General features: G+C 37.5%; 3 protein-coding genes across 3 annotated transcripts; all 3 read right to left on the reverse strand.

Annotated features, from left to right (window-relative positions):
• Positions 1-542: 542 nt before the first annotated feature.
• LOC131984610 (uncharacterized) lies at positions 543-7,202 on the reverse strand. Its single transcript, XM_059349497.1, has 6 exons — positions 7,042-7,202; positions 5,016-5,158; positions 3,142-3,206; positions 988-1,152; positions 749-907; positions 543-650 (listed from the first exon to the last, which is right to left on the reverse strand). The coding sequence occupies exons 1-6, from the start codon at positions 7,153-7,155 to the stop codon at positions 610-612; spliced, it is 687 nt and encodes a 228-aa protein (XP_059205480.1). The 5' UTR covers positions 7,156-7,202; the 3' UTR covers positions 543-609.
• Positions 7,203-9,129: 1,927 nt separating this feature from the next.
• LOC131984614 (uncharacterized) lies at positions 9,130-15,646 on the reverse strand. Its single transcript, XM_059349503.1, has 6 exons — positions 15,409-15,646; positions 14,330-14,466; positions 11,801-11,865; positions 10,407-10,571; positions 10,220-10,324; positions 9,130-9,239 (listed from the first exon to the last, which is right to left on the reverse strand). Exons 1-6 carry the CDS (start codon positions 15,526-15,528, stop codon positions 9,193-9,195), a joined length of 639 nt encoding a protein of 212 aa, XP_059205486.1. The 5' UTR covers positions 15,529-15,646; the 3' UTR covers positions 9,130-9,192.
• A 446-nt stretch (positions 15,647-16,092) lies between these two features.
• LOC131984608 (toll-like receptor 13) lies at positions 16,093-24,841 on the reverse strand. The gene is made up of 4 exons (XM_059349495.1): positions 24,781-24,841; positions 19,790-22,315; positions 17,381-17,498; positions 16,093-16,601 (listed from the first exon to the last, which is right to left on the reverse strand). Exons 2-4 carry the CDS (start codon positions 22,284-22,286, stop codon positions 16,346-16,348), a joined length of 2,871 nt encoding a protein of 956 aa, XP_059205478.1. The 5' UTR covers positions 22,287-22,315; positions 24,781-24,841; the 3' UTR covers positions 16,093-16,345.
• Positions 24,842-26,832: the final 1,991 nt, after the last annotated feature.

The following is a 26,832-nucleotide window of genomic DNA, read 5'->3' on the forward strand; positions in this document are numbered from 1 at the left end:
GGAGAAAAAAAAGTTGGTAATTTATATGATTAAATTGGCAAATCTAGGAGAAAAAAGTGGCAAATTCATGAGATTTAAAGTGGCAAATCTAGGAGAAAAAAGTCACAGATTTATGATATTAAAGTGGCAAATCTAGAACAAAAAAGTGGTTAATTTATGAGATTAAAAGTGGCAAATCTAAGATAAAAAATTGCAAATTTACTAGGTTAAAGTGGCAAATCTACAAGATTTACGAGAAAAAAAGTGGGGAAAAAGCAACTTTTTTCTCACAGATTCACCACTTTAATCTCATAAACTATTTTTTCTAAATATTACTCCACTCCCCCGGGTCTGTATGTTTTTTTCTTTTTTTTTACACATTCTGGCTGTATATAATATCCTCCAATATTCTCTAGTGTTGAAATTTGGAATTTGCATGTATTTCAATGAGTGTCCTATTAAGGGTTTAAGGCTGCAGGAATGGTGAGATGGTGGCAGTTTTAAAGCCTTTGTATTACAACATTGACTAAATAAATCCAGAGGAATAAATCACACTATGGATGTCACTTTTTGTCTCTTTACTTTCTCAGTTTCTGTTTGAAAGATTCAGGAAAGTTGTTATTGTTAACTTCAGATTGTTATCTTGACGCCCTCGCCTTCAGCACAGAACTCTGCAGACAGAAAGAGAGAGAGAAATCAGTTCTTTCTGCCTGACGTCACACAATATAGACGTCATGGTTTAGTCAGCCAGGTGTAACAGGTGGAGCACCGTTCTTGGGGTCGTGCTGAAATGCTGGTTCTCTGGAGAACCCGAAGCAGCTCGCCTGCTGCTTGAAGATCTCCAGTTCTGAGTACTCGGATCCCTCCAGTTCCGAGTTCGGCAGCTTGAAGCGCCCCAGCTCCCAGTCCTGCATCCTCGACTCTCTGGCTGCAAACAAAACAACAACAATTAATGAATGTTTCACATATAAAATGTGTGATTTAGCTCTCAGTCCCGTTCATTCCTACCAATCAGATAAAAATGACGAAAAGAAGTCTCGTCCGCTGTTATCTTGCCGTCGGAGTTGGTCCCTTGAAGCATCTTGTTGAGGTTCCTGACCGTGCTGTTCATTTTCATGAACAGGCAGTCATCACAGGCCGGACGCAGCTGGAACTGTGAGGAGACGTTGCCGACTTTGGAAAGAGAAAATGGATATTTAGACTGAAGTCCTAAGAACGTGTGCATTGTAACATTTCTGGAAACTGATTTTGTGTTTGCTAGAATCTTCATAAGAATTAAAAGTGCTTTAAATTAAATTTTAATTAAAAAAAGCTTGTTTGGCTCTCAACGGAGGCGGTCGCATCTTTTTTCTCTCTCCCTCCCATTGTGTTTTTCCCTGCTTCGCTCCTCTCGTCTCGTCTCGTCTACTGTCTAACTTTTGGAAGACTCTCTCTACACTGCTCTCAAAAAAACCAAAACCATGGATTTGATCAACTGGTCTCTTAACGCAATTGACACCATCTTCTCGACGAGAAGTCGCAGTTCTGGGGAGCCCGCCTGTCCCGAGGGGACTTTTGTGGCTGGGTACACGATGGACGCCTGGAGCAGGTGGCGTGTCGTGTGCCTGGCACCTCTGTCTCTGGAGGACATTGAAGATCTTTACCTATTCGGAACCATGATAACAGGGTTTTTGCTGTTTGGATTGGGCTTTGCTCTGGTTTATCACACAACACAAAGGAAAAGGTGTCAGCTGTCAAAGGCCCCATTAAGCTGCCCGTGATGATTGAATGTATGGCCAGGGCTGTCGGAGCTCAGACTGTGGTCACAAACCGCACCGTGGATACCATTCAGGAAAGGGTGGCAGCCCTGGAGAGGGAACGATCCGGAGACCGGGAGGGACATTTTTACCATCGACAGGATTAGTAGCAGAAATCGAAACCACTTCCACCCACAGCTCAAATTCCAATCTTATCTGGCTTCCCCAAAACAACAGCCTTGGCTCGAAGGCCGTTGCTAATCTTCCCTGCTGAGATATGTAGTGGGACACTACCATCCCATCCTCCCCCCCTCTCGACTCCCACAACCACCTGTTGAACTGTCTGCCTTTGCCCTGGAGCCCAGGAAGGAAGGTCATCTCCTTAGCAACGTCCAGGCTTATCACTTTTGTAATTCCAGCGAACTGAGACAAACTGTTTGGTGCTTGACAATAGGCGTGTCTCAGGCCTACACACACGAACTTCCACATATACTGACATGCATACATCCCTACCCCAACCACCCCCCAACCCACGCCTTCGACGCTTCATACCCCCAGCGAGACAGGCGGGTCTGAGAGCTGCGCCGGGTGGCTGCGGATCCAGATGGCCGCCTGGCTATGCTGCCCCCCCCCCGCCCGCACGTCATGAGTCTATTCATGTTGTGAAAGTGTACCATGCCATGTTGCTGAGGTTTTTTTTCATGCTTTTTTCCTCCTTTCCTCTCCTCATGTGTGCTGTATTTCTCTCTCTTCATACCCTGTCTTCCTGTCCTGTCTACCTTGTGATATTGTTTGTGGGTGTTTTATGCATTCTGGACGGGTTGATGGCTCAATTTCGTTGTACTTGTACTTGTTACTCTGTGCAATGACAATAAAGAGTTCATTCATTCAGTTCATTCAAAAGTGGCAAATATACAAGTAAAAAATTGCAAATTCATAAGATTAAAGTGGCAAATCCATGAGCAAAATGTAGCAGATTTATTGGAAGATCTACAAGAAAAAGTTTCAAATTTATGATAATTAAAAGTGGCAAATCTACAAGTAAAAAGTTGCAAATTTTCTAAGAAAAAAAGTGACAAATCTGCAAGAAAAAATAGCAAATTCAGGAGATTGAAGTGGCAAATCTATAAGAAAAACGTTGCAGTTCTATGAGAAAAAAAAGTGACAAATCTGCGAGAAAAATGTTGCAAATTCATGAGATTAACGTGACAAGTCCACAAGCAAAAAGTAGCAGATTTATGAGATTAAAAGTGGCAAATCTAGGAGAAAAAAATGCAAATTTATGGGACTAAAGTGGCAAATCTACTAGAAAAAAGTTGCAGGTTTATGAGATTAAAAGTGGCAAATCTAGGAGAATAACAGTAAAAGGTCAGAAACGTAATCTGCCCGGCAACAGAACAAACACATGGCAACTCCAGTAACTCACATGACATCGTGGCCGTGTCGCCGTCGACGGCAACAGTCATAGATGTAACCACGCAGGTTCCATTTCTGGAAGAAAACACAGAGTTGTGACAAAGAAAAAAGTGGCAAATTTATGAGATTAAAGTGGCAAATATAGGAGAAAAAAGTCACAGATTAATGAGAATAAAGTGTCAAATATAGGAGAAAAAAGTAGTAGATTTATGAGAATAAAGTGGCAAATCTAGAAGAAAAAAGTGGCAAATTTATGAGATTAAAAGTGGCAAATCTAGGATAAAAAAGTGGAAAATTTATGAGATTAAAGTGGTAAATCTAGGAGGAAAAAGTCACAGATTTATGAGATTAATAGTGGCAAATCTAGGAGGAAAAAGTGGCAAATTCATGAGATTTAAAGTGGCAAATCTAGAAGAAAAAAGTGGCAAATTTATGAGATTAAAAGTGGCAAATATTGGAGAAAAAAAGTAGTAGATCTATGAGAATAAAGTGGCAAACCTAGAAGAAAAAGTGGAAACTTTATGAGATTAACAGTGGCAAATCTAGAAGATAAACCGGCAAATTTATGAGATTAAAGTGGCAAATCTTGGAGAAAAAAAGTCACAGATTTATGAGATTAAAGTGGCAAATCTAGAAAAAAAAAGTAGCAGATTTATGAGAATAAAGTGGCAAATCTAGAAGAAAAAAGTGGCAAATTCATGAGATTAAAAGTGGCAAATCTAGAAGAAAAAAGTGGCAAATTTATGAGATTAAAAGTGGCAAATCTAGGATAAAATAGTGGCAAATTTATGAGATTCAAGTGGCAATCTAAGAGAAAAAAGTGGCAAATTCATGAGATTTAAAGTGGTAAATCTAGGAGGAAAAAAGTCACAGATTTATGAGATTAATAGTGGCAAATCTAGGAAAAAAAGTAGCAGATTTATGAGAATGAAGTGGCAAACCTAGAATAAAAAAGTGGCAAGTTTATGAGATTTAAAGTGGCAAACCTAGAATAAAAAAGTGGCAAATTCATGAGATTTAAAGTGTCAAATCTAGAAGAAAAAAGTGGCAAATTCATGAGATTAAGTGTCAAATCTAGGAGAAGAAAAGTGTCAAATTTATGAGATTAAAAGTGGCAAATCTAGGATAAAATAGTGGCAAATTTATGAGATTCAAGTGGCAATCTAAGAGAAAAAAGTGGCAAATTCATGAGATTTAAAGTGGTAAATCTAGGAGGAAAAAAGTCACAGATTTATGAGATTAATAGTGGCAAATCTAGGAAAAAAAGTAGCAGATTTATGAGAATGAAGTGGCAAACCTAGAATAAAAAAGTGGCAAGTTTATGAGATTTAAAGTGGCAAACCTAGAATAAAAAAGTGGCAAATTCATGAGATTTAAAGTGTCAAATCTAGAAGAAAAAAGTGGCAAATTCATGAGATTTAAAGTGTCAAATCTAGAAGAAAAAAGTGGCAAATTCATGAGATTAAGTGTCAAATCTAGGAGAAGAAAAGTGTCAAATTTATGAGATTAAAGTGGAAAATATAGGAGAAAAAAGTCACAGATTTATGAGATTAAAGTGGCAAATCTTGGAAAAAAGTAGCAGATTTATGAGAATAAAGTGGCAAACCTAGAATAAAAAAGTGGCAAATTTATGAGATTAAAGTGGCAATCTAAGAGAAAAAAAGTGGCAAATTCATGAAATTTAAAGTGGCAAATCTAGCGGAGCCTCTTCTGATGATTCAAGAACATATTTGAAATCCTGGAAAAGGTCTCGCGAGTGGAAAACAATCTGAAAACAACCGTTCCTCTGCATCGACAGAAGGATTCTGTCTTCCAGCAAAACAGCAGGAAAATATTTCAAAAATGTAATTGACAGAAGTGATGAGTCATCAGTTCTGGACTCACATCCGGTCATGCTGAGTCAGCACAAACTCGTTGGGGTTGGGTGACTGCGCGATGTTCAGCCACGAGCTCCGGTTTTTACTCGACATGGCGTTCAATATTTCACAATCGCTGAAACCGGCGAGTAAGTTCCACCTGCCGTACATCTGCACACACACACACACACACACACACACAAACACACACACACACCAAGGTTATTGTAGTTAAGGGAAAATAACAAAATAACGAAATCTAGAATTGAAAAAACATTTTTTGTTAACTGAAATAAGAATTAAAAAAACGATAACTAAGTGAAACTGTATTATGTGGTTACAAAACTAAACAAAAACTGAGTAAAATTGTCAACTTTTTTTAATACAAAATCCTTTTGAAAAATCACAGATTTATGAGATTAAAAGTGGGAAATTCATGAGAAAAAAATGGCAAATTTATGAGATTAAAAGTGGCAAATCTAGGAGAAAAAAGTGGCAGATTGATGAGATTTAAAGTGACAAATCTACAAAAGAAAGTGGCAGATTATAAAAAAACTAAAACAAAAAAATTAAAAACCAGCAAACTCACCCATAACCCTCTGGAGTCCATCGATTTATTGAAAATACACGTTTTATTTACAGTAATAACTTTATTTATATCTGATATGTAGACAAGCTGAGAAAGCAGTTAAAGTTCAATCATAGGAGCTTTCACAGTTTGTTTATTTATTTGTTTATTTATTAAGGATCCCCATTAGCTGGTACCTTAGTAACCAGCTAGTCTTCCTGGGGTCCACAGGAACAACACAGAATATACAGAAAAACATATTCTCATATATATCAAACATTTACAGGTAAGGTCAATCAGAGTGTGACATTTATGTTTCTAGACCATTTTTAAAAATGTGAATTTTCTTTCTACAATGAAAACTATTACTATTTTTAATTTACATGCAAATAGACTGTTTTGTAGTGTTAATTTTTATTGTTTTTTCTGCTGTTTTTGTGTGTATAAATGGTTTTAAAAAAGGTACATTTCCATAGAAACCTGTGTCTTTTGTTTGTATTTTGGGTTCCTGGCAGCTTTATACTTTGTTAATTAAAATAAAATGTAAAATCTGACTGATAGCTAGTTTTGTGGAGAAAAAGGAGCCATGCATGTGATGTAAGGACAGACTGAAAGATGCTGAACAGACAGAAATTAATGCAGAGGAAGTTGACTAATTTGAACCAAAATCTCCTGACTTCAGAGGTTCCTGTAACTCTGGAGTCTCCAAAAGCTCCAAATCATGACTTCTTCATCACATCCAGACAGACTATGACCACAAAAAGACACAAAATAACCAAAAAAAGACACAAAATGACTACAAAAAGGCACAAAATGACCAAAAAAAGACACAAAATGACTAAAAACAGGCACAAAATGACCAAAAAAGACACAAAATGACTATAAAAAGACACAAATGATCACAAAAAAACACAAAATGACCAAAAAAACACACAGAAGACACAAAATGATCAAAAAAGACACAAAAAGACCAAAAAAGACATAAAATGACTAAAAAAAGATACAAAAAAGACACAAAAAGACACAAAATGTCTTACAAAGAAACAAAATGACTGCTGTTTCTGTATGTATAAATGGTAAAACAAAAAAAACAAAAAACAAAAAAAAGGTACATTTCCATAGAAACCTGTGTCTTTTGTTTGTATTTCGGGTTCCTGGCAGCTTTATACTTTGTTAATTAAAATAAAATGTAAAATCTGACTGATAGCTAGTTTCTGTGTAGAAAAAGGAGCCATGATGTGATGTAAGGACAGACTGAAAGATGCTGAACAGACAGAAATTAATGCAGAGGAAGTTGACTAATTTGAACCAAAATCTGATGAACTTCAGAGGTTTAAAACGAATAAAAATCAATTAAATTTGAAAACAGAAGTTCTTTATTTCATACAACTTCACATCCAAAACCCCAAACTGTCCCTTCAGCGCCCATAAACGAACCCAGCGACCGGGCCAGGAGTCAGAAGGAGTCAGAAGGAGTCAGACTTACCGTGGAGGGGTCGGTCAGGGAAAAAGGACGAAAGAATCTGCATCCAGGCGTTAGAGTCGAGCTGCTGGTAAACAGCGCCACCACCAGGAGAAGACCGCCGAGCTGCAGGTTCATGATGATTCAGGATATAATGACTGAGCTCCGGGAGCCGCTCCGCCTTTATACACTTACAAGCTTCTGGGTTTTATTGACATAAAATGATTGTTTGTTTGTTTATCCACCTCCTGTTTCAGGTTCAGAGGAGATCTGAGGTGAAGCTGTACGCTGTAAAAGAGGAGTGTCTCAAAACCAGATAAGACAGTAAGTCTGAGGGAAACGATCTTGCTGCATGGACATATAACTTAATGATTGTTTTTCTTATTATTGTTTCCTGTTTTTCAGACAATTTTTTCTGTTTTTCATGGTGATTTTTTTCTGTTTTTCATGGTAATTTTTTTCAGTTTTTCTGACAATTTTTTCTGTTTTTCTGACTAATTCTTTTTTCTGTTTTTCTGACTATTTTTTTCTGTTTTTCTGACTCTTTTTTCAGATTTTCTAACTATTTTTTTCTGCTTTTCTGACTATTTTTTCTGCTTTTCTGACTATTTTTTCTGTTTTTCTGATTATTTTTTTCTGTTTTTCTGACTATTTTTTTCTGTTTTTCTGACTATTTTTTCCTGTTGTTCAGACTATTTTTTGTTGTTTTATTAAATCTAAAAATTAGCATGTTGAACACTTAGAAAAACAGAAAGAGTTCATTTCTTATTTTGACTCTTTTTTCAGATTTTCTAACTATTTTTTTCTGCTTTTCTGACAATTTTTCCTGGTTTTTATTAAATCTAGAAATAAGCATGTTGAAAGCTTAAACTAAGAAATTAACATTATCTAACACTTCTAAATCTAAAGTTTTTTTTTTATCTTGCTAAGAACCAAATAATCATCAGGTCACTCTGCTCGGGCCAGTTCATCACTGCTGGCAGCTTTACTTTATCTGGTTTTAAGAGTTAATTTATTATTCTAAGTGTTCAACATGCTTATTTCTAGATTTAATAATCTTAATTTAATAAATCTTGTCAAGGTAAATTATCTGTCCATGCAGCAAGATCATTTCCCTCAGATTTACTGTTTGATCTGGTTTTTAGACCTTTAGATTTACTGTTTGATCTGGTTTTAGACCTTTAGATTTACTGTTTGATCTGGTTTTAGACCTTTAGATTTACTGTTTGATCTGGTTTTTAGACTAAACACCTTTTTTGCAGTGTTGACGCAGGGTTTCATAACAACACTGATGTTTTTGTGTATTATTAAGTTACTGATTTACTCGGCGTCCTGCTTGTACAAACACAGAGAATAAAGTACAAGAGGTCAGGACGGAGACAGCCTGGACGTATCAAACTCTTCCATCACTTAGTTGTGTTACATTACGATTAAAGCTGGAGAGGCAGGCAGAAATGTTTAGGCAAACATTCGCTCATCACTGTTAAATATATTATAATCTCTGCTGAGCCCCGCCCATCGGACCAGCATGCATCATTCTCAGTGTTCGACCCCCACTGGATGTTTAGGGGGAGGGAATATTTCGAGATGAAAGTAGCAGATTTATGTGATTTAAATTGGCAAATCTAGGAGAAAAAAGTGGCAAATTTATGAGATTATAGTGGCAAATCTAGGAGGAAAAAGTCACAGATTTATCAGATTTAAAGTGGCAAATCTACATGAAAAAAGTGGCAAGTTTATGAGATTAGAAGCGGTAACCCTATGAGAAGAAAAGTCACAGATTGAAAGAAGTCACAAATGTATGAGATTAAAGTGGGAAATATATGAGAAAAAAGTGGCAAATCTAGAAGAAAAAAAGTGGCAAATTTATGAGATTAAAAAAGTCGGACACGACTCACAGTCACTTCCTTTAAATCGAGCGTTCATTTTCACAACGTTTAGCGAACAGGATTTCAAAGTAAAAGCTTAAAGGAAACAAACTAAACACTGACACTGGCTTTAACTTCATTATGAGAAGTTAAAACAGCAAAGCGCAGCAAAGATGCAGATTTGAAGGGATTTAAACTGTATCGTTTTTCATTAATTATGAATAAAAAAAACACAGACCACAGGTTTGATGTTTGATCACGTTTTGTCTCTTTACTTCCTCAGTTTCAGTGTTCAGGAAAGCTGTTTTCAAAGTACAAACTTCTGCATCACGCCCTCGCCTTCAGCACAGAACTCTGCAGACAGAAAGAGAGAGAGAAAGGAATCAGTTCTTTCTGCCTGACGTCACACATCTCGCATTGTTTAACCCTTTATCAGGCAAAGAACTATATTTAGTAACTTCAGGTAATATTTTGAGAAAAAATTTACCAGATTAAAGTGGCAAATCTACAAGAAAAAAAGTCGCAGATTTAAGAGATTTAAAGTGGCAAGTCTGTGCGAAAAAAGTAGCAGATTTACGAGAAAAAAAGCAACTTTTTTCTCCCAGATTCAACACTTTAAATCTCATAAATCTGCAAAAAAAATTCTCGTAGATTTGCCACTTTAATCTAGTAAACTTTTTTCTCAAAATGTTATTTTCATATGGGTTTTTTTTACACATTCTGGCGGTATGTAATATCCTCCAATATTCTCTAGGGTTCAAATTTGGAATTTGCAAGTTTTTCAATGAGTGTCCTATTAAGGCAGGGGTGTCAAACTCTGGCCCGCGGGTCAAATTTGGCCCGCAGTGTAATTTTATTTGGCCCGCGAGCCAATATCAAATTATTATATAATTATTGTACTATAAAAGCTGACCCGCCGGTATTATATGCCGCATTTACCACTAATACTAGATAAATTATTGTTATTTTATTTTTAAATGTATTAACCTGTTGAAAAAGTTTATTTTGATATTTAAATCAGAAGGATGCAAATAGAAAAGAGGCATACGATTTTTATTTAATTTTTATTTAATAAATTAATGACATTGATGTTGTTTTTTATTTGAAAATTGATTTTGCATGTCTGCACTATTTAGTTATATATTGTATGTTTATAAGCGTTGCTGGTTCCATATTTAATGTTAAAGCAAAACATGTTTGGTAGATATTAAAAGGTTTATTTGTTCAATGTTGGCCCGCGATTTTATTCAAGTTTTAAATTTTGGCCCATTGTGTATTTGAGTTTGACACCCCTGTATTAAGGGTTAACCAGGCAGGTGTAGCAGGTGGAGCACCGTTCTTGGGGTCGTAGTGGTAGTCTGGTTCTCCGGAGAACCCGAGGCAGCTCGCCTGCTGCTTGAAGCGCTCCAGGTCCGAGTCCTGCAGGCTCGACTCTCTGGCTGCAGACAAAACATCAACAATTAATGAATGTTTCAGATATATAAAATGAGTGATTTAGCTCTGAGGTTCGTTCCTTCCTACCCATCAGATAAAGAGCAGGGAAGTGGAGCTCCTCGTCTGTGACGTTGGCGTTGAGGTGGAGCTTCTGGACCAGGCTGCCGAGGTTCCTGGCCGTGTTCTTGATGTTCATCACCATGCAGCCGTCACAGCCCGGGATCAGGTGGAAGTGGGAGGTGATGTTGGGGACTGAGGACACAAACAAAGACAGAAAAAACAACAATAATCTGCATCTGGACCAGGCAGCAGCTACAGGCTGTTTCTGCTAGATTTGCCACTTTTTATCTCATATATTTGTAACTTTTTTTCTTGTAGATTTGTCACTTTAATTCCCATTGATTTACCACTTTTAATCTGATAAATTTGAAACATTTTATCCTAGAATTGCCACTTTAATCCCATTAATTTGCAATTTTTTCTCCTAGATTTTCCACTTTTAATCCTCACACATTTGCAAATTTTTCTCCTAGATTTGCCACTTTTTATCTCATAAATTTGCCACTTTTTTCTTGTAAATTTGCAACTTTTTTTTTGTAGATTTGCTACTTTTAATCTCATGAATTTGCAAAGTTTTTCTTGTAGATTTGCCTATTTGTTGGGGACTGAGGACAGAAACAAAGACAGAAAAAACAACAATAATCTGCATCTGAACCAGGCAGCAGCTACAGGATGGTTCTCCTAGATTTACCCCTTTTTTCCTTGTAGATTTGTCACTTTTTTTCTCATAGACCTGCAATGTTTTTCTTGTAGATTTGCCACTTTAAGTCCCATTGATTTACCACTTTTAATCTGATAAATTTGAAACATTTAATCCTAGAATTGCCACTTTTAATCTCATAAATTTGTGACTTTTTTCACATATATTTGCCACTTTAATCCCATGAATTTGCAATTTTTTCTCCTAGATTTTCCACTTTTAATTCTCATAAATTTGCAATTTTTTCTTCGATTTGTCACTTTTTTCTCATAGACCTGCAACATTTTTCTTGTTGATTTGCCACTTTAATTCTCATAAATTTGCAACTTTTTCTCCTAGATTTGCCACTTTCAATCTCACAAATCTGCTACTTTTTTCTTGTAGATTTGCCACGATCCTATCTAACTCAATACAAACCGAGATGACTTCTCACCTCATTTATTACCTCAGAGGAAGTTCTGGTGGCAACATTACTGCAACAATCTCTAGTTTGGAGTCTTGGTGGACTGACCGTCTCAGAGCTGCGATGCTAGTTTGGTTAAAACTGCTTGTAAATTCCTTGACTTTGAGAATCTGTCTGTACACAGAAAAAGGCCAATGCTGATTCTTAGAAGCGTCCCAAGCTACTTTATATCCTTCAGTAAATTAAAACCTGACAGTCATGTGAAGAATCTGCAGCTTTAATTGATCAGAAACAGAACTAACGGATCCGTTAACTCACCTGAAATTGTCACAGTGTCTCCGTTAATGTGTACTTCGACCTTTGTGGCCAGACACGTTCCATTTCTGTGAAAAACAAAAAGAGGAAACAATGAGTCCATTCTGACAGAGATGTTAGAGGAACATACCACCTTTTAAAATATTTCCTAATCAGAAATCATTTGTTTTACGGATTCTGAAAGCTGAAGACCTCACAGTTTAATGTTCCTATCTTCTGTGAATAAATAATCATGGAATACTGTTCAGTCAGCTGAAAAAACGGACTTTCTTTTTCTTGTATCGTCTCTAAACACAGTGCTTAAATCAGCTGATGTACCGGCAGGTTTCTTGCACTTGTTCAGGCTGAACCAACATGACTGGATGCATTTATTGTAAGTTACTTTGGATAAAAGTGTCCATTAAGGCCGGTCATTCCTGAGGACATATGGATGGAAGGGAAAACGGCGACGGCGTCTAAATAAAAGTAAGATCAGGTAAACTGTCCTGCTCCATCTTCATTTTCAAAAGTATACATTTTACCTCTGTAATTTATCTATTTCTGTATTTTGTATCTGAATCTTTAACCCTTTATCAGGCAAAGAACCATATTTGGTAACTTGAGCGGACATTCTTTTATTTTTTTTTATTTTTTTTTAAACTTAACTTAACATCTATAACAGGTCTCCTCATAGAACCACATGGATTTCTCCATCACAGATAGTGACACTGTGGCATCTGACCAATCAGTAAATCATACAAGATTCAAGCTTTCCTTTATTGTCATTGTATTTAAAAAAGTATACAACTAAATGTATGTGTGCTTCTCATATGTAAGGTGCTTTAAAAAAGACATTCAGACATAACGCATATGTAATAAGTAGTCTAAAAAGATAATAAATAGTTTTAAGGTAAAAGATAAAGTGGTGATGGATGCAGATGATGTGTATTTGTCTATTTATTTTGCTGTTGGAAATAAACTATAATAATAATAATAATAATAATAATAATAATAATAATAATAATGACTCAACTGACCTCGATTTGCAATATAAAAATGAAACATTTTGCAAGAAGTCTTGTAATATCCTCCAATAACACTTCAGGGTTGATGTTTTTAATTTCCAGGAGACATTTAACCCTATAAAGGGTTAAATGTCTTCTAAATGAATCATCTGATGGTGAGGATGCTGACTTTGTCCTGAGACCTGTTTATTAAAGGTTCAGCTGGTAGAATTCATGGCTGCTAGTTAACAATTACAGTTGCAAAAGAAGAGTTTTCTGCATACATTTGTCAAAAAGTGTGATCTGATCTGCATCTAAGTCCCAAATATAGACAAACACAACATGCCTAACCTAATACCAGACAAACCATTATAATATGTCATGTCTTTATTGAACACATCCATTAAACGTTCATAATGCTGGTGGAAACAGTAAGTGAATGATTTGGCTAACGACTCCATTAAGAGCTAATTGGAGTCAGGAATTAGCAAACTTGGAGTCCTAACAATTAAGTGAAATGTGAGTGCGGTGTAGAGATACTTTGACATGTAAAAAAAAACTTAAACTTTCTGAGTTTGCTGTTCATAAGAAGCATCTGCTCAACCATGCCTCACAAAAAAGATGTCCGAAGACCTGCGATCAAGAATTGTTGATCTGTAACGAGTTAGAAAGTAACCTCAAAGACTTCAGGTATTCACCAGTCCACAGTTGGAGAAATTGTCCTTTGACTTAAAAGGTTTTATTGATAAAATAAGGTATTGAGTATCAGTTCGCAAACTTCAATTTCAATTTTCTGCGGTCGAAGTACACAGAGCGCCTCCTCGGCCAATCAGCACCTCCGTTTTCTTTTGTGACATTTGTTGCCACCTGGTTGCCATGGCGCCACTAAACAGAGGAAGAAGTTAGTCTGGCTTGACCAGGGATTGGCCGAAGAGGCGCTATGGCAACCGGGTAGCAACAAATGTTACAAAAGAAAACGGAGGTGCTGATTGGCCGAGGAGGCGCTCTGTATATCTTGATCGCAGAAAATTTAAATTGAATTTTGCAAACTGAATTTGATTTGTTAGAACTGAATGTTCTGTTCCAAACTAATACATTCAATTTCAAATTACAATTCAGATTCAGTTTTTCAATGCAATGAATCAAATTGAACAATAGAAATTCAAATTATGTGATTCAAATTCATTTTTTTTAATGCAATTATTCAAGTTAAACAATTCAAATTCAAATATAAATAGTTCAAATTCAGTTTCTGGTGGCACATAAGAGTACCAACATTGATTGTTTGTTAGTTACCTAATTAAGTGTGATGTCATACATTGATTAACTGTATTGTAATTCTTGTGTGTTTTTCTGTTCATCATGATTAGAAAACCATAACCGCCAAGTCTCATCTCCTATTGCTCTGAATGTGTGCATAGTGACAATAAATGGCTTAAACGTAAACATCAGTTGTTCTTCCTACATTCTCATCGATGTACCGTGGTGATGCTCGACCTCCTGTCAACCAATCCTAGAGATAGATTCTGTAGCAGTTTAATCAACTCACAGTTTCTCCTGCTGAGTCACAAATGTTTTATCGTCTGACAGCGTGATGTTCATCCAGGAGCTCTCGGTGACCTTCAGGATCGCACGAAACGCTTCGTTATCGATGAAACCCATGTGGAAGTTCCACCTGCCGTACATCTGCAGAGAACCAGGAGTCGGTCAGTGGCAGCAGTGTGAAGGCATTACTGGTGCAAAAGATCTGAGCACCTCTAACAGTGGAATTTTTTTAGATGTGTACAGTGATTGTGTATGTGTATCAGATGATTAAAAGTGGCAAATCTAGAAGAAAAACTGGCAAATTTGAGATTAAAGTGGCAAATCTATGAGAAAAAAGTGGCACATTTATGAGATTTAAAGTGGCAAAGGAAGTGACAGCAAAACACTGCCCATAACACAAGCTCTCCCAACAGAGCTCTATAAAGGCTGTTCACAATACAACAGGAAAGACAAAACATGCGTATCGGCTCTATCGCACGGCACAATAAATAATTTTATTGCACAAAGTGCCGACTACAGATGAACCCAAACAGTAGATAATGTGTTAAAGTACAGCATAACATCAGACAGAATCCTCACATTAACGGCGATTGTTGTTTCAGTACCACGGACAGCTCATGCGTAACAGAACATGCTCAGATCATAGCCTACGGCAACCAGTTAGTGTGGAAACCAGTAAGGACACAACACCGGCCTTTAACCTTTCTGTTGTCCCATTATTGGCTACACGTCTGGACTACAGATCTGGAGATAATTATCTCATTATCTCGAGAAAACTAATGAAATTAACTTGTTATCATGAGAAAAATTAGGGGGGAAAAATGGATGCATGGCCGTTTAGGACTTCCGTAGTTAGATAATTGATCTTGTTTCAAGAGTTAATTTCTCATTTTAAACATTCAACATGCTTATTTCTAGATTTAATAATCTTAATTTAAGAAATCTTGTCAAGGTCAATTATCTGTCCATGCAGCAAGACCATTTCCCTCAAATTTAGTGTTTTATCTGGTTTTTAGACTAAACACCTTTTTTGCAGTGTGCATCTTGATACTCTCTGAGTGGAAGGGTTGGATGAGGGCTTACCGTGGAGACGTTGTCCAGAGACAGAGGCGTCAGTAAGGGTTTGCATTCGTCAGGCGTCAGAGCCGAGCTGCTCAGAAACAGCGCCGCCACCAGGAGAAGACCGCCGAGCTGCAGGTTCATGATGCTCCAGTCGAAAGGACTCAGAATCTAAGTGAAGAAGAGCTCAGTCGATCTCTGACTGAGCCTCATCGAGCCGATCAGCCTTTAAAAAAGTGCTGTCCCCAGTTTGACCTTTAGCTCAGAGTTGGGCAGGACACATGTCCCTCCTGCAGGTTTAAAGGGACGTTCAGGCTGAAGGACTTCATGATGACACTGTTTGGATTGTGTATTAATCATTCACTGATTTATTGAGTTACCCTCTGCCACCAACGCATACAAATAAAGAGACAAAAACACACGAGTATAAAGTACAAAACTGCTTCAAACCGGCTGAAACCAGAACTGGGTCACAGCCTGAACTCTGCTGCAATAAAAAACAATATAAAACATATTTAACAATCAATTCAGAAAAGTCAAATGTGCCCAGATAAAGGCACGAGGTTTGGCCTTTGAATCTTGGATTTTTATGCATTCAAGTTGGACATTTCTGTATTAAAGTTGGACATTTTCGCATTAAACTTGATTATTTCTCCATTAAATTTGGACATTTCTGCATCAAAGTTGGACATTTTCGCGTTAAACTTGGTTATTTCTGCATTAAAGTTGGACATTTCTCCATTAAAGTTGGACATTTCTGCATTAAAGTTGGACATTTCTCCATTAAAGTTGGACATTTCTGCATTAAAGCACAACAAAACTTTTTTTAACTTAAATATGTGAATCATAATTGTGATTTTGCTCATTTTAATCTGCAAAAGCATCAAGAAAATAATCATCAGATTAATCTATAATGGACCTATGAGCTGCAGCCTGAGATTCTTTATCTAGAAACGTATTTCTATCTTGAAAGAATACAGTGGGGCAGGCTGGCAGCGAGCAGGTTGGGGGTCTCGGTGGGGGCGTCCCCCGTCTCCAGAGCTCTCTGGACGTTCTGCCAGAAGACTCCCGTGTGGCGGCCGGCCAGCGGCCAGCTCAGGTAGGTGCGTCTCTTCACCAGCTTCCTCATGCGGTGGTACGGAGACAGCTGGCGGGCCGGGATGTCCTCCAGAAACAGCAGGATCAACACGTCCTTCTGCTCGTCGAACAGACGGAAGCTGCTGGGACAGACGGAGGACACATCAGAGGACGGGAGGTCAAAGCAGGAGCTGTGGTGGTGATTGGTGACAAGTCTGGTGTGCTTGTAGTGTTTTTAGCAAACATGATTAAAAAAATATTTTTAGACACTGGACCCGAAATCAGGTTTGAAGGGCACAACTTTTGTGACAATACAAACAAACCTTTACTTAATAGACAGTTTGGTTATGGCATGAAAATCCTCATGGACACATTCCTCTGTCCATGCTGGTATCCAGCCAGGCGCAACGATAAGAACGGCGACAAAACAGCAAGTTGGACATTTCCGCATTAAAGTTGGTTATTTCTCCATTAAAGTTGGACATTTCTCCATTAAAGTTGGATATTTCTCCATTAAAGTTGGACATTTCTCCATTAAAGTTGGACATTACTCCATTAAAGTTGGACATTTCTCCATTAAAGTTGGACATTTCTCCATTAAAGTTGAACATTTTTGCATTAAAGTTGAACCTTTCTGCATTAAAGCACAACAAAACTTTTTTGAACTTAAATAAGTGAAAATCATAATTGTGAGCCAGGCGCAAAGATAAGAACGGCGACAAACGGCAAGTAAACGGCGGAAAATTGATGATTTGCATCTGCCTGTTGCTATCTGATATATACATCAATGGTCTGATGCTGAGAAGTACGATCTCAAAAAGGCCCACGGCAGGTGCAATGGTCTGCACGAATCACCCATATTTTTATATCAAGAATGGTCAAATTCAATTAATCAATCAATGGACGTGAGCGCCCCCACCTGGCCATCTGGATCTCTCTGGAGCACCACTCGCTCTGCAGGTAGCGCCGGCTGATCACACAGATGGTCTTCCTGCTGCCGTAGATGGCGTCTGTGATGTTCTCCACGATGGGCTTACCTGAGAGACGACAGGAGACACAGGGAGCTCAGCAACTGGTGGTAAAGACATTAAATAAACCAAACAATGGAGCCAACAGGAGCACAGTAAACTCGCTACCCACAGTTGATGGAAAAAAAAAGATTTCTGATAAAAGGTCACTGAGCTTATTGGAGCTTTTAGATTTTTCAGAAAGAAAATTAAAAATGTGCATTAAAAAAAAGGACAAAGTCACAGTAAGACAAACTTTGTCCTGTTAACATCGCAAACAACATTTAATTACAATAAGTTAATATTATCCGTTTGCATGGTAGGAATGCTCTTGTTGTGAATTAATTTGAAGATGTATAAAAGTATCAGACATAAAGCAGTTTAATATGCATCACATGTTTTGACAAACACACAGAAATCTGGCCAACAGTCACAGTCTTTTTAAAGGAAAATCCTGCTTGATTAAGATCAGAGCAGCTCTGATTTAGGAAATCCCACTGCACCATTTGGAACAATAACATGAAAACAACAGACCTGACACACGAACATTAGGTATAAAGTAACAGAAACAGAAATAGGAAAACTGTTCATTTGCTGTTCAGACCAAGGACCTGGGCTGCCTTTCTAGAAACTCTTGTCTCTTAAGATTTTCCACTACACTCTGAAATCAAATGTTTTAGCTACATAAATTAAATCACTGTAAGCTGTTCGCAGGTTGAGTTCTGCAGCTGCTGCAAACCTTTGATTTTCTAAAGCTTGATATTGACTCAGATATGTTTTCCACGTAGCTGCTGAATGCATCTAACAACCACAAAACCAGTGAATCAGATGAACAGACAGAGATGTGAAACCTCTCAGAGACGTTCTTTAAAAATAAACTGTATCTGACAGGAAGAAGATAAGAGAAAGAGGAAACAGACGAGAGAAATCTAAATGTCATCTCTGGCGATTAAAGTGACAAATGTAGTTTGAAACAACTCCCCCAGTGCTGACAGATAAATTATTTTTTATATTAAATCTCAAAGCAGCTACCAAATAAATTCAGTGGAAATAAAAGTCAGTGAAAATATTCAAACGAGAGCATTTGTGGACTCTTTCCTCAGTGAGACTCCAGAGACGGAGCAGAACTGTGTTTCCAGGCTGTAAACTGCAGTTTCACATTGAACCTGCACGACATGGAACATTAATTAGTATTCTTCATCATCAAATATTTCTTTTTTATGGATGTTTTGGGGGCTTTTATGAGTTTTATATTCAGGGTGATTTGTTCTCGTTGATGCTAATCGATGTTTTTCTGTATTTCTTGTCTGTTATTTAGCTCCGTTACTTAGACTGGCTTCTCTTTTTTTTTTAACTTTGCCTGATGAAGGTTTGACACCTGAAATAAATGTATGTACACATATACGTCTGGTTGGTTGGTTGGTTGGTTGGTTGGTTTGGTTACCGCTTTAAACAGAACAATGATAAAAACAAATCATGCTTTGTTTGTTGGCAGAAACAACACAATACTTCGTATTGACAAAAAACGGCACATTATATTTCTAGCAATGTATTAATTAATAACATGTCGATGTGATTTCTAGAAGATCGCAACTTCCTACAAAAAGCACACAACAACGTCCAACACTTCGTTTATTGATGCAAACTAAATTATTTGCATCAAGAGTTTCTTCAGGGAATCTTAAAAATAGATAGTTGGTTTGAACATCTTCTACCTTGTGGGGACAGTTTCTGCATTAAAGTTGGACATTACTCCATTAAAGTTGGACATTTCTGCATTAAAGTTGGACATTACTTCATTAAAGTTGGACATTACTCCATTAAAGTTGGACATTTCCGTATTAAAGTTGGACATTTCCGTATTAAAGTTGGATGTTTCCGCATTAAAGTTGGACATTTTTGCATTAAAATTGGACATTACTCCATTAAAGTTGAACATTTATGTATTAAAGTTGGATGTTTCCGCATTAGAGTTGGACATTTTTGCATTAAAGTTGGAAATTTGTGTATAAAAGTTGGACATTTTTGCATTAAAGTTGGACATTTCTGTGTTAAAGTTGGACATATCCGCATTAAAGTTGGACATTCCTGCATTCAGTGTTGACCTGGTTGGAACAGGTACAGGTGTACTCAGTGTTTACCTGGTTGGAACAGGTACAGGTGTACTCAGTGTTTACCTGGTTGGAACAGGTACAGGTGTACTCAGTGTTTACCTGGTCGGAACAGGTACAGGTGTACTCAGTGTTCACCTCGTTGGAACAGGTACAGGTGTACTCAGTGTTTACCTGGTTGGAACAGGTACAGGTGTACTCAGTGTTTACCTGGTTGGAAGTCTCGGTGGTGCAGACACAGTCTCCAGCCCTGCTCTCCTTCCAGCACAGGAAGCATCTCCCTGTAGACCCAGGCCTCGTCGTGAACGTTGTAGGAGATGAAGGCGTCGTACTGATGAGCGGCGCCCTTCTTCCTCTTCCTGCTGTCGTAGAGGAAGGCCAGGAAGAGGTGGAAGGTGTAGGCCAGCTGCCACCTCAGGAAGTGGTAGGTGAAGGACGTGAGGAGAGTGAGTAAAGTCAGACAGGTGCTGGAAACAAAGCAGAGGAAGCCAAAGTCCGTCCAACAGGACTGGACGTCAAAGTCCAGCAGCTTTCTCCCCCTTTGAGCCGCAGGAAAGGCACAGTCGTACTGATGTCCGTTATCAACCAGAGTTTGGTTGTTGTTCTTCGCCCACTGGATGAATCCGGCGTTGGAGCAGTCACAAGTGAAAGGGTTAACGGACAGGTCCAGGTATGTTAGAGCGGGGAGAGACTGGAAGATGGACTCGTCGATCACTGTGATCTCATTGTCTCTTAGTTTCAAACATCTGAGGGCGGACAGGTTGGCCCGGGACAGGAAGTCCAAAGTCTTGACATTCGTCCCGGACAGATCGAGAAGCTGCAGGTTTGGGATCGGATGAAACTGCTCAGGTTCTAAACCGGACATGTCAGACTGGTGAACTGTGAGACTCTTCAGCTGGGGATTGAAGTCAACCATGTTCAGATCTGAGGCGGACACGTAGAAGTTCTCAGCTGTGAAGTCCTCTAAATGTCTCATGGCACGGAGCGTCTCGGCCGGGATGTCGGGCAAGGAATAGTGAGCTCCTTTGCATATTATCGTGAAAACCTTCAAAGACTTTAACTGGAAGAAAGCTTTAGAAAAGTTTGGATGAGGAATTTTGAGACTGTCTTCGATAAACAAGTAAACTGTCAGATTTTCTAGCTGCCGTAAACTTCTGAAGTCATTTTCTAACTGAAGTGGCAGAGACACGCTGAGATTCCTGAGGCTGCTCAGTCCTTGAAAAGCTTCATGTTTCACCCTTCCGATGTTATTTGACACCACATCCAAACTTTTTAGGGAGCCTAAACCTTGGAAATCACCCTTTTCGAGAATAGATACAAGGTTTTTGCCCAAATCCAGGAGCTGGAGCTGCTGCGGGCCGGTTTTAAAGACACCGCCGAATGTCAACAACAGGTTGTCGCTCAGATCTAAAACCTGCAGCTCATTCAGATTCTCAAAGACACACCTGTCCAGTTTGGAGATACGGTTGGTGTTCAGAAAAAGGTTTGTGAGCCGCGTTGTGTTTGCGAAATCCTCACAGTTCAACCCGGAGATCAGATTGTCACTGAGGTTCAGGATCTCGAGGGAGGAGAGACTCCGAATGTCGTCTGGCACTCTGGAGAGGAAGTTGGTTTCTACATTCAGGGAGCTGAGCTGCGTCATCAGTCGTAGGGAGCCTTCAGGCAGCTCGCTCATTTTCATGACGGACAAATCGAGCCCAATGAGCTGAGAGCAGTTTGAGAGTTTGGCACTTAAATTGGCAACATTGTTGTTAATCAGGACGAGTGTCTTCAGTGTCGGGATCCGGCAGACTGTAGCTAAGAGACCTCTGTTGATCAACATCTCCATATAATTCAGTGTCAGATGCGTCAGTGAGTCGAGACTCTGCAGGACTTTTCGGATCTCTTTAAGAGGAACGATACTGAAATACAACTCAGTGATGTTGCTCAGTAGAGTCTTGTCAGGTATGTCCCACTTCAGTCCTTCAGCGTGGCCGCAGCGAGAGAAATCGATCATCTGAAGGTGAGGGAAGATCTTCGTTGTGATGCTGAACCTTTCCAACTTACTATCAGAAATATCTAACACCTTCAGGCTGGAGGACACGTTCAGCTGCAGATCTTTGGTCTCAAAAGACGGAAAGAGGTTGTCTCTGATGCTGAGTTTGTGCAGGTTTGGCAGCTGGAGGATGGGCTGCAGGTCGGGGAGATGTTGCAGCTTGTTTATGTTGAGAATCACAGTTTGTAGGCGGGACAAGGACTGGAAGGCCAAGGGGTGTATGAGCTTAATGTTGTTCCTGCTGAGGTTGAGCAGGGTGAGGTTGGACAATCCCTGGAACATGTTTCCTGTCAGGCTGCTCAGTTGGTTGTTGGTCATTGTGAGCTCCGTCAACGCCCCCAGGTGGATAAAAGCTCCGTCGTCCACGTGAAAGATCTGATTTGAGTCCAAGTACAAAATTCTCAGCTGTGACAGTTTGCCGAAATCTCCCCTGTTAATCTGTCGGAGATGATTGTAGCAGAGTCTTATTTCGCCGGCGTCTCTGGGGAGGTCATCAGGAACCGCCACAAGTTGAGCGTTCCCACAATCCACAACCACCTCAGAGGAGGCATCCTGGGAGAAACCGACTGAGCAGTGCTTCAGAGAATAACCCCGTGAAGAGTTCAGATGAAGCAGGAGACACAGAAGTGAGACAAGAAGTCTCCGTTTTAAGGAGAAAGACAAACGTCCCATCGCTGACGACCGGCTGGTGTGTTGAGTTTCTGCTGCAAGAGAAGACAACATGTCATTAAAGTTGGACAGTTCTGCATTAAAGTTGTAAATTTCAACATTAAAATTGGACATTTCCATATTGAAGTTGGACATTTTTGTTTTAAAGTTGAAAATTTCCGCATTAAAGTTTATCATTTCTTTTTTAAAGTTGGACTTTTTGCATTAAAGTTGGACATTTCTGTAATAAAGTTAGACTTTCTGCATTAAAGTTGGACATTTTGCATCAAAATTGGACATTTTGCATCAAAATTGGACATTTCTGTATTAAAGTTGGACATTTCTGTTTTAAAGTTGGACTTTCTGCATGAAAGTTGAACATTTCTCTTTTAAAGTTGGCTAGTAGCGGGGCTAGTAGCGGCACTAGTAGCAGGGCTAGTAGCGGGGCTGTTAGCGGCGCAAGTTGGTAGATTAGTAGATTAGACTTTTCCCAAATCCTGTCGGAAGCAAGGCTAAAACATCCTTTTTGGTGGTGAAACAGGAGTATAAGGTCAAACGTTCTTCTTTTAAAATCAACTTTCGTTCTTTGAAATGAAATTCGAGCGTGCAAGGCAGTATGGGTATACCCAGGCTAGGACATTTCTGCATTGAAGTTGGAAATTTCCACATTAAAGTTGAAAATGTTTGCATTAAAGTTGGACATTTTTGTTTTAAAGTTGGAAATTTCCACATTAAAGTTGGACATTTCTGTTTTAAAGTTTAACTTTTTGCATTAAAGTTTATCATTTCTGTTTTAAAGTTGGATTTTTTGCATTAAATTGGACATTTCTGTTTTAAAGTTGGACTTTTTGCATTAAATTGGACATTTCTGTTTTAAAGTTGGTCTTTTTGCATTAAAGTTGGACGTTTCTGTTTTAAAGTTGGACTTTTTGCAATAAATTGGACATTTCTGTTTTAAAATTGGTCTTTTTGCATTAAAGTTGGACGTTTCTGCATTAAAAGTGGAAATTTCCGCATTAAAGTTGGACATTTTTGCATTAAAGTTTGATATTTCAGCATTAAGGTTGGCCATTTCTGTTTTAAAGTTGGATTTTTAGCATTAAAGTTGGATATTTCTGCATTGAAGTTGAATATTCCCACATTAAAGTTGGACATTTCTCCAATAAAGTTGGACATTTTTGCAATAAAGTTGGATATTTCCGCATTAAAGTTGGACATTTTCGCATTAAGGTTGGCCATTTCTGTTTTAAAGTTGGAATTTTAGCATTAAAGTTTGATATTCCTGTTTTAACATTAGACATTTTCCATTAAAGTTGGACATTTCCACATACGGTTGGGCATTTTTGCATTAAAGTTGGACATTTTTGTTTTAAAGTTGGAAATTTCCACATTAAAGTTGGACATTTCTGTTTTAAAGTTTAACTTTTTGCATTAAAGTTTATCATTTCTGTTTTAAAGTTGGACTTTTTGCATTAAAGTTTATCATTTCTGTTTTAAAGTTGGACTTTTTGCATTAAAGTTGGACATTTCTGTATTAAAGTTGGACTTTTTGCATTAAAGTTGGACATTTCTGTTTTAAAGTTGGACTTTTTGCATTAAATTGGACATTTCTGTTTTGAAATTGGTCTTTTTGCATTAAAGTTGGACATTTTTTGCATTAAAGTTTGACATTTCAGCATTAAGGTTGGCCATTTCTGTTTTAAAGTTGGAATTTTAGCATTAAAGTTTGATATTCCTGTTTTAACATTAGACATTTTTGCATTAAAGTTGGACATTTTTGTTTTAAAGTTGGACATTTTTGCATTAAAGTTGGACTTTCTGCATTAAAGTTGGACATTTCTGTCTTTAAGCTAGACATTTTTGCATTAGTTGGACATTTTTGCATTAGTTGGACATTTTTGCATTAAAGTTGGACATTTTTGCATTAAAGTTGGACATTTCTGTTTTAAAGTTGGATATTTCTGTCTTTAAGCTAGACATTTTTGCATTAGTTGGACATTTTTGCATTAAAATTGGACTTTCTGCATTAAAGTTGGACATTTCTGTCTTTAAGCTAGACATTTTTGCATTAGTTGGACATTTTTGCATTAAAGTTGGACATTTTTGCATTAAAGTTGGACATTTCTGTTTTAAAGTTGGATTTTTCTGTATTAAAGTTGGACATTTGTGGACATCAGAACAATGGTTGTCCCCATTCAGGGCTGCAACTAAAGATCATATTTACTATCTAATAATCAAACAATTATTTATTTCATCGGTTGCTTCATTCTTGAAATGTCAGAAAATGGTGAAATAGGTTCATTTAAATTCCTGCAGCCCCAAACATTCCAGTTTAGCATCAAACACGACAAAGAAAAGATTTAAATAACATTTTTCAAGATTCTGGTGCATTCTAGGAAACTCCTGACACCAAACAGAAAGAGCGACTGATAACAGCAGAATCTATTATTCATAAATATGTTTTAAAACACAAACAGCTGCAGAGAAATCACAAATAAATCTGAGTTTTTGGACTCACGGTTCGTCTCCACGACGACGTGTTTCCACGACAGCAGCAGCAGATCAAGACTAAAGGTCGACTCACTTCCTTTTATTTCTTTACACACCAATGATTTCATCTCACAAACATGACGACAACAAGAAAGGAGAAGTTTATTATCAGACAGGAAGCAGAAAGACATCTGTGATGAACAGAGTGAAGCTGCACAAAAATCCGCAACCATTCAAACCCTTTCTACAAATCTGAAGCTCTGAAGAGACACAACATTTTAAAAAGACACAAAAAAGACACAACATTTTAAAAAAGACCAAAGAAAGACACAAAAATACACAAAATACATTTTAAAAAGACACAAAAATGTAAAAGACACAACATTTTAAAAAAGACTAAAGAAAAAGACAAAAACACATGAAATGAATTTAAAAAAAGACAAAATAAATAAATAAAAAAACACAAAAAGACACAAAATACATTTTAAAAAGACACAACATTTTAAAAAAGACTAAAGAAAAAGACAAAATAGCATGAAATAAATAAAAAAGACACAAACTAAATATATTTAAAAAGACACAAGATAAATAAATAAATAAAAAACACAAAATAACCATAAAAAGACTTAAAAATATAAAAAATCTGATAAATAAAAATCAGAAAAATATTTAAAAAAAGGAAACCAAAGTATATTTAGAAATATTTCTATAGAATGCTACAGATGAAAGTAACTATTTTATAAGAGATATTAAAGAAATTTAAGTCATATTCAAGATTTTCATATTTTCTGAAAGTTTCAATCAGAATTCAATAAATTCCAGAAAGTTTTGAGAGACGATGCTTTAGAAAATGATTTGATTGAAGTTTCATTCGAAGCTTCATCAGTCTGAAAGTGTCTCAGACGTTTCTCTCATTTCCTGTTTGTTCTAAAAGCTGCAAGAAATAAGGAAGTATAATTCATAAATAACCCACAACATACAGGAGGGGCAGATCATCAGTTTATTAACCCTCTGAACCCAACGAGACGATTTTCAGAAATCAGAAGAAAAGGAGAATTTCTCTGATGAATTATGAGTTAGAAGTGTCAGGAATGTTGTTACAAATGTAAAATGACCAAAAAACTACTACTGAAAAACACACAAAATGACCAAAAAAGATGTAAAATGACACAAAAAGACACAAAATTACTGAAAAACACACAAAAAGACACAATATGACGCAAAAAAGACACAAAAAAGACACATGATTACACCAAAACTACACAAAATGACCTAAAACGACACGAAATTACACAAAAAGACACAAAATGACCTAAAAAGATACAAAATTACAAAAACAGACGTAAAATGACCATAATACACAAAATAAACTGTTTTCTCCACATATTCTCAGTGTTGTCATGTTTCCAGCCTCTCCTGTCCTCTCCTCTCTGCTCTGTGTAAACAGCCTCTCCTGTCCTCTCCCCTCTGCTCTGTGTAAACAGCCTCTCGTTGCCCACTAATATCAACATTAAACACAAGTAACGGTCACTTTTTATAACTGACGATGCGTTCATGGACCGTCGGAAAGATCAAACTCTGATAATAACGCCTGTTTCTGTAATACATAACAAATAATAGATCACTGTATGTATTGATATTTATCAGTAAATGTGATTTCCTGATGGTTTGTATTCACACAGTCAATCATTTTGTCCAGATGAATATTTTTAACAAAATTGTTTCTCTGGCAGGATTCTCTTCTTCTTCTTCTTCTTCTCCTCTGACAGGTGATAATTACTTCTTCTTCTTCTCCTGTCTGCGTGATATTAAAGTGAGACTTGATAATGAGCTGCAGTCCTCCCACAGCTCCGTCTCTCAAGTCTCAAGTCTCTCTCGGTGGAGTTTCCTCTGGAGTCTGAGGCTGAATCCCATCACCTCCCCGTCCTCCGGAGTTTTTAATGCAATAATCCCACAAACATAATAAAAATCTGCAGGTTTTAATGCAATAATCTCACAAGCATAACAAAAATCTGCAGCTTTTAATGCAATATTCCCACAAACGTAATAAAAATCTGCAGTTTTTAATGCAATAATCCCA

Source organism: Centropristis striata, chromosome 14 (genome assembly GCF_030273125.1).
Source record: "Centropristis striata isolate RG_2023a ecotype Rhode Island chromosome 14, C.striata_1.0, whole genome shotgun sequence".
Taxonomy (NCBI): domain Eukaryota; kingdom Metazoa; phylum Chordata; class Actinopteri; order Perciformes; family Serranidae; genus Centropristis; species Centropristis striata.